Source organism: Alexandromys fortis, unplaced genomic scaffold, assembly GCF_014885135.2.
Source record: "Alexandromys fortis isolate MF-2015 unplaced genomic scaffold, M_Fortis_MF-2015_v1.1 scaffold_282, whole genome shotgun sequence".
Lineage (NCBI taxonomy): Eukaryota > Metazoa > Chordata > Mammalia > Rodentia > Cricetidae > Alexandromys > Alexandromys fortis.
Genome location: NW_026068199.1, coordinates 543,641 through 551,580, shown reverse-complemented (window position 1 = coordinate 551,580; position 7,940 = coordinate 543,641). Strand labels below are relative to the sequence as shown.

The following is a 7,940-nucleotide window of genomic DNA, read 5'->3' as shown; positions in this document are numbered from 1 at the left end:
TTTTTTTTCCTGTTTTAAGGCGCTTACTAGCTATGTTGTTTTATTTTTCTGTCTCCAAACTGTGAGCTTGTTCAGAGTTGAGACTGCTCTTCTGTTTGGCTCTTCTGTTTTCTAAAGGGCAGTTCTCAATAAATTTGTTGAATAAATGTTCGTATTTTGAGTCCTTACAACAATCTTTGGAATGTGGAGCTTTTAATCCTCTATTTAGATGAGAACGGAAAGGGGAAATGACTTGCCCAGGTCACAAAACTAATAACTACCAGGCCTGGGACATTATACTTGGTCTTTCTGATTCTGCCTCTCTGCATCCCACGAAGTTGTGCCTTGAAGATTTTTTTATTATGCTTATATATTATCTGCATACATGTGTATGCGTGTGGGTACAAAGTGCCATGGAACATATGTGGAGATCAGGACAATTTATGAGAGAGCCTGTTCTCTTTTTTTCACCATTTGGGTCTCAGGGATTAAACTCAGATTGTTAGGCTTGCTATCAAACAACTTTAACTGCTGAGCCATTTCACTGGTCGTTTTGAGATTTCTACAAATCATTTCAGATGCTTATAAAGGTCATAACTAAAAATGCTGCATGAGCTGCTTGTGGTGGTGTATACCAGTCTAGTAAGACATGCTGAAGAGGCAAAGGCGGAGGATCATGATTTTGAGGTTCGCTTGGGCTACAGGTTTGGGGCTATAGAGATGGCTCAGTGGTTGACCTTTTCCAAAGGACCTAAGTTCAGTTTCAAACACCCACAAGTGCCTGTATCATCATTTTCAGCACTCAGGCAGGCAGATCTCTGTGAGTTCGAGGCCAGCCTGGTCTACAAGAGCTAGTTCCAGGACAGGAACCAAAAAAAAAAAAAAAACTACAGAGAAACCCTGTCTCGAAAAAATAAAAAAAAAAAAACAAAAAACAGAGCTGGGTGTAGTGCTATGTACATTTAATACCAGTACTCAGGAGAAGCAGGAGGATCTTTGAGTTAAAGGCTAGCCTAGTCTACATAGCAAGTTCCAGGCCAAGAAGGCCTGTCTCAGATACATAAGGGCTGGAGAGATGGTTAGGAATACTTGATATTCCTGCAGAGAACCTCGGTATGGTTCACAGCATACACAGGGCTCACAGTTATCCGTAACTCCAGTTTCTGGGCATCTTAACCCCTTCTGGCCTTTGAAGGCACTAGGTGTACACATGGGACAGGTGCATATATGCAGATAAGACACCTGTACACATTAAATCATTTTTAAAAGTTAAGAATTGCTAGGGGGGGCTGGAGAGATGGCTCAGAGGTTAAGAGCATTGCCTGCTCTTCCAAAGGTCCTGAGTTCAATTCCCTGCAACCACATGGTGGCTCACAACCATCTGTAATGAGGTCTGGTGCCCTCTTCTGGCCTGCAGGCATATACACAGAAAGAATATTGTCTACATAATAAATAAATATTTAAAAAAAAAAAAAAAGAATTGGGACTGGAAAGATGACTCAGCAGTTAAGAGCCCTGCTGCTCTTCCAGAAGACCCAAGTTCAATTCCCAGCACCCAGATGGCAGCTCACAGCTGTAACTCCAGCTCCAGGGGATTTGTCACCCTCATACAATCATACAGGCAAAATACCAATGCATGTAAAATAAGAATACAAATCAAATATATGACACATAGTAAACTGTCTACCTGTTGCTACCCGTTCCCTCCCCTCTCTTCCCGGACTAAATGAGCAAGATCCTTGCCTTCTGAGTATATAAATAAATTGAAGTAAAAGTAAAGAATACCCAATCTAGACCTAGTGTTACAGGCCTGTCCTCGTAGCTACTCAGGGACAGGCAGGGACATCGTCCCTATGCGTCTGAGGCTAGCCTGTCTACATAGTTCCAGGATAGCCAGGGCTAGCTGCATAGTCCCTATTACCCCTCAAAAATAAATAAAGGTGTGGTGGTGCACGCCTTTAATACCAGCACTTGGGAGGCAGAGGCAGGTGGATCCCTCCTGAGTTCCAGGCCTGTCTACATTGTCAGCTCCAGGACAGCCAGGACTAAGTAGAAAGACTAGTGGGCAGGGGTACCAACTAAACGAATAAAGTATGTGCAGGAAATTGGGTTGTAAACTCAGCACTTGGGAAATATAGGCAGGAGGCTCTTGAATTCACAGTCATTTGATGGGAAACCCTGTCTCAAAAACAATAGAGAAATATGCCACGGTGATGGGGGTATTTTCTAAGAGTTCCTCACTCCGGATATATCTAGGTTTGTGTCAAGCTCACAAAACCAAACCAGCACAGCATGCAAACTTCAATATATGGCCCTAAAATTCTAGCATTTGTAAAGCCAGGGCTGGACACTGTTATGAGACTGAGACATTGGTGGGGAACCAAGGCGGCCCTGAATTTCCCAAGAGTCTTTGCTAAAACAAAAAGTGACAACTTCAGAGCGTTACTCTATGCCTTTGCCCTAGAAGTGGCAGCCTCGCCGGGCGGTGGTGGCGCACGCCTTTAATCCCAGCCTAAGGGAGGCAGAGGCAGGCACACATCTGAGTTCGAGGCCAGCCTGGTCTACGAGAGCGAGTTCCAGGACAGGCTCCAAAGCTACTGAGAAACCCTGTCTCGAAAAAAATATATATAATAAAAAAAATTAAAAAGTGACAGCTTCGTTAATGATTGGAATAAACAAGAATGTCCCCGCTTCAGCTATTCAGCCGCCTAACCACCTCACTGGTAAGTCCGCCCAGCTCAGGGCCGCTCTGGCCCAACCTCTCCACTCTATGGTTTTCCCGCTTCTGATAGGCGAAGCAGCGAGCGGTGCGTAGTGACGTCACGACAAGGCGACGTTACTATAAGATCGCGGTTCTGCGGCGGCGTGTCTCTTTGTCGCCGTCGCGAGCTCCTAGGTGAGCTTCGGGAATGCTGTCTAGTTGGCTTTTTGGGGTAACGGAGCCATTCATAAGTTTACGTGTACACTAGGGAAGAGGGGCGGGAAGAAGGTGGTCGGACATATTACAGTACGGTGGTGGGACGATCTCAGTTCCAAATTTCCTAAGGCGGATCTGGCTAGGCCCGAGTTGGTGCGGGGCTGTGGTATGCTAGCCGGGCATTGCTGCGCATGCCCCACGACATTTTTATTTCAACTATGACCATTTGCGCAGGCGCGGCAGGCCTAGAGACGCCAACATGCCGGTTGCCAGAAGTTGGGTTTGTCGTAAGACCTATGTGACCCCACGGAGACCCTTCGAGAAGTCGCGTCTCGACCAGGAACTGAAACTCATCGGTGAGTGACCAAGGTGGAATTTCGGGTTGGGGGTGAAGGGAGAGTTAGGCCGTCATGAGGTCGGTCTCCCACGTGCTCGTCATGGGCGCCATCGCCGCAGAGGATTGTGGTTTAGATTAGTCTTGTGTTCTAAAGTCGCCAGTGTAGTAGTAACCCATGGCTCTGGCCCTGTGGTTCCCTCCCGACCACGTGTAGGAGAATATGGGCTCCGGAACAAGCGTGAGGTGTGGAGAGTCAAATTTACTCTGGCCAAGATCCGCAAGGCCGCCCGAGAGCTGCTAACGCTGGACGAAAAGGACCCGCGGCGTCTTTTTGAAGGTGTGTATGGGGCCCGTCTTAAGAATGGGTGGTCGCGTGCGGGCTTGTTGAGTTTCTAGGCTGTGTTGTGGTCTTGGAAGGTATGGCGCTGAACAAATTTGGCTAGTGGGGAATATTTGACGTAAATTGGCCCGGAACTCAGATGCAGCCTAGTCTCGCCTGTGAACTTACTGAAATCTAGAAGTGTTGGATTAGCCACCTCACTTGGAATTTTCAACATAGTTGAAACAGATTCATATTTTGGAGTTACAGGAGAATGGGGGAGAGCTGCAGGTATATGAGGTTTCTTGTTTTATTAAGCAGAAGAAAAAATTGTCAAAGCCTCCTAGGGATCTCTATCGTGAAACAATCTGGCTAGTGTTAGGAAAGAAAAGCCCTGGAGTTGTGGTGTTGGCACTGCCTTGATTCAGAGCTAGACTAACATGTGACTACCAGGAAGGGTCTGTTTCCTGATTGACAGATTTCAGATTAGAAGTCGAACGCTTTAATAATACCAGTTTGTGCCACAAGGAGGCTAGATGAGTTAATTTTTTTAGAGCTCTGGGTTAGCCTACCAAATACCAAAGAACAGCTTAATGGCGGGGTGTGCTCGTGTCTTAGCTTTCTCAGTGTGCACTTAGTTTCTCTTAATAAAACATTCTGAATGTTTTATGTTTGGGTGGTTTTTTTGTATTTGTGTCTAACTGGTATTTATATAAAACGTCGGGAATTGAGCCTGTATTTTAGGATGCTGGGTGCATTTTTTTTCGGTTTGGTTCTTTATACTTAGGGTTTATTGCTAGGTGACTGGACCTTCATGGTGTTTCAAGCTCATAATGGAATAGTAGTCTGAAGGATAGATGGAGGTTGTTTCTTCTATATATCTTGTGGGTCTTGTGCTATGTAGTCTGGATTATCTTGATCTCTCCTTGCCCTAGCTGCCCAGGTACTGTGATTCTTGTGAAGTTAGCATGTTTTCTTAAGTTTAAAGTGCCTGTCTTAGAGATGAAGGTTGAGTGAAAAGCTGTAAGCCTGTGATATGCCTGCTGAAAGGGTGACCCAGTGGCAATATCAGTGTCTCAAGCCTGGAGCGTATAGAAGAGAGGTTATCAATTAGGCACGTCACTGTCGTTCTTTTCTCCTGTGCTCTTTGCAAAAATGTGGGGGAAGTTGTAGTAACTTGCCTCTTCTGGGGGCTCTGAGGTGAGGAAGTCGGGTCTTTATTTGGGTCACCCCCCCAGGCAATGCTCTGCTGAGGCGACTGGTTCGCATTGGGGTGCTGGATGAGGGCAAGATGAAGCTGGATTACATCCTGGGCCTGAAGATTGAAGATTTCTTGGAGAGGCGGCTGCAGACCCAGGTCTTCAAGCTGGGTTTGGCTAAATCTATTCACCATGCCCGTGTGCTGATCCGCCAGCGTCACATCAGGTAAGCTGCAGCTGGGCCTGTAAGTAAGCCTTACTTTGCCTTGTCTGCAATGTTGGTTTCCTTTGCTAAGCTGCTGTCCCTATCTCCTGTGTAGCCTTTGGAGCTGACAAATCTGAGTTTACCCTGAGGGTTCAGAATGAAAGCTTATGGGGAATTGGGAACAACCCCATAGCCCAGCGCAAGAGTCACTGCGGCTCAAGCCGTACACCTTGCGAAGGTCTCTGCCAGGCATGCAAGCAGCTGGACAGGTAATAGCTCTTGGTGCTCTCGGAGAGGATGGAGTTGATGTTGGGGTGGTGGTGAAATGGACATTGGAGGTTACTGTGTTAGTTCCAACACAGACCCTCATTGCTATATTTGTATTTGTTAGTTTGCCAGTTGGTAATCAACCTGTCTGAAGTGAGGTTCAGGTGAGGGGAAATTGCGTACTCTTATGTAAATGAGCACCAATCGTGAGAGCTGTGTAGGGCATAGGCTCAGATTCTCCCTCATCAACTTCATCTATGAGCAGAGATGTACTCTGTCTGAGGTGGTGTGAGCCTTAGTACCTAAAGCATTTGTATAGGCTCTGGTTCCAAGGCTACCCATAGACAACTGAGGTCAGGAGTGCCCATCAGCCAGCTGTCAAGGACAGGACCAAAAATTGTTTACCTCTCACCTTGTCCCTTTAACCTGTTCTTCTCACCCAGGGTCCGCAAGCAGGTGGTGAACATCCCGTCCTTCATTGTTCGTCTGGACTCCCAGAAGCACATTGATTTCTCCCTCCGGTCTCCTTACGGTGGTGGCCGACCAGGCCGAGTGAAGAGGAAGAATGCCAAGAAGGGCCAGGGTGGTGCCGGAGCTGGTGATGATGAAGAAGAAGATTAAGTTAATGTCTCCCTAGACTGGAGAATTGTCTAGTTTCCGGTTGGCTAATAAAACATAATTAACTCTTGGTTTATTGGTGTGCCTCTGCTCTGAACACAGCCTCTGCAGTGGGAAGAAGCCCTGTTAGATGTAGGCAACATGCTTGACCAGATGCTCTGTGTGTGTTTAGTGGGCAACAGTGGAAAGAAAATGGCAACCCAGCCATCTGCAGCCGAATGAATCTTCAGTGAGGTTGACTGGTATGAACTTGCTGCTAGGTGGCTTCTCTTTTGGGGATTGTTTCTCAAGATGCGGTTTTGGTTAGCAGGAAATAAGCCAGTGAGCCCTTTCCCCGGGGCAGCTTAAGAAATTATCAGCTGAAGTTTTGTGTTTTCGTGGTCAGGAGGGAGGCTGGCTTCCTCATTTTCTATTTTGCCTTCTGGGAAGCTTGAGTCAGAATAGAGGGTGCGGTTTCATCTCTGAGGAAGTAAGAACTGCTTGAAATTGAAAAGCAAGTATCCAGTAAGGACAATTTGCTTTGGTAATGTGTTTCGGTACTTGAAAGAGGATTTTAGGTCAGTTAAATGGCTGGCTTTAATGCAGGAAAAAACCTTACAGCATTGTAAAGGCTACAAGCAACAGACTTCTATCCAGAGGTCACAGTTGATGAAATTGCCATCCATGATTGGTTAGGTCGCTTGGGATAAAAGCTCAGCAGGAAATAATTTTCCGTTGATTGTCTGGGAGCCCTCACCTTCCAAAAAGCAGGCTCCTGCTGACAAAGCTCATTAAGTGGCCTCCAGCCAGCAAGGGGTTTTATCTCAGCTTTGAGTCCGTGGCCACAGAAAGCACAGTGTCCGGATCTCAGGATTCTGCTTAGGGTTTAGGTCTTAATCCCTTAGCTAAACTAGTCATCTTACTGCTAGGTCCTCTGTGATATGGGTAAGCTTGAGGACTTGGGGTTTTTCTGTGGATTGGTCTTTTGTTTCCTTGACTACTTTAGTGCTATAGTGAATCATCTGCCAGGGAGCAAGGCTGATGTCTGAAATGACTGATAGGTGTAGTTTAGTGTTAGGAAATAAAAGCTTTGGTGCTTTCAACAGAAAACAGACTCCAGGCACCACCCCTGTTGCTGTGCATTGAAGTGCTAGGATGTTCGGTGGGAGCTGCCATGGTGCAGGAGCTGTCCAAGGAGTTAATTTCATATAAAGGTTAGTGTGAGGGAGAAGGCTGGATTATGCCATTGAGACCCCTCTCAATCTCTGAGCCCTTGTTGCAGGGCAGGGTATAGAAACTTGCAACTAGACAAGAGAATAGGAAGGTTCCCCAAGACCCTTGTGCAGACCAGAAGCATGCAGTATGAGAATGCATGCATCCCATCCACATTGCCTGTCCAGTCACCATTCTCTCAGCACTCCTCTCAGGGGCTCCTCTCACTACCCCTACACTGGGAGAATGGGATAGTAGGTTAGGTGTAAACAGTGGTGGGGGACAGTACTTGTGGCTTCTGTCCTTAGACTTCACACTATATAGTAATTTGGAAGTCTGCCTCCAGCCCACCCTGGAGCCTCCCCAGAGAACTGGAAAGATATCCCAATGTACACTTAGAGTTGAAGAGACAACAGTTCATTTTTAGTCCAAAATAGCCTCAGTATGGAATTAAAATACATGAATTAAGCCTTGCAAAAATCTAACCAAGAAGGTGAAAGATTTAACTGTTAAAACTGAAGAAACATTCAAAGGTTAAGAATGTGGCCCAGTCAGCAAAACATGACTGTGCAAGCACATGGACCTGAGTTTTGGTCCCCCTGTACTCATTAAAAGCTGTGTGTTTGCAGGATTTGTGTAAAGTTATCAAATCCCAGTGCTGGGGACTGTAGTCCACTAGTCACCCGGTCTACCCAAATTTATGGCCCATTCCCTCCAAAAGTGGAGAACCTGTGACTCCACATACACAACACATGAGATTGAAGACAACAGAAGTTGGAAAGGTTTTCTCTGCTCATGAGTCAGCAGTGTGAAAATGGCTATATGAACCAAAGCGATGTAGAGACTCGGCACAATCCCCGTGAATGTCCCCCAGTGACATCCTTCACAGAACTAGAAAATCCTAAAGT

General features: G+C 46.3%; 1 protein-coding gene across 2 annotated transcripts; it reads left to right on the top strand.

Annotated features, from left to right (window-relative positions):
• Nucleotides 1–2,850: 2,850 nt before the first annotated feature.
• On the top strand, nt 2,851–5,913 carry Rps9 (ribosomal protein S9). 2 transcript variants are annotated; one of them, XM_050129850.1, is made up of 5 exons: nt 2,851–2,875; nt 3,131–3,252; nt 3,448–3,570; nt 4,791–4,977; nt 5,667–5,913. In XM_050129850.1, the coding sequence occupies exons 2-5, from the start codon at nt 3,156–3,158 to the stop codon at nt 5,842–5,844; spliced, it is 585 nt and encodes a 194-aa protein (XP_049985807.1). In that variant the 5' UTR covers nt 2,851–2,875; nt 3,131–3,155; the 3' UTR covers nt 5,845–5,913. The 2 variants fall into 2 exon arrangements, with proteins under 2 accessions (XP_049985807.1, XP_049985806.1); XM_050129849.1 differs by lacking the exon at nt 2,851–2,875 and adding an exon at nt 2,889–2,912.
• The last annotated feature ends 2,027 nt before the right edge of the window (nt 5,914–7,940 follow it).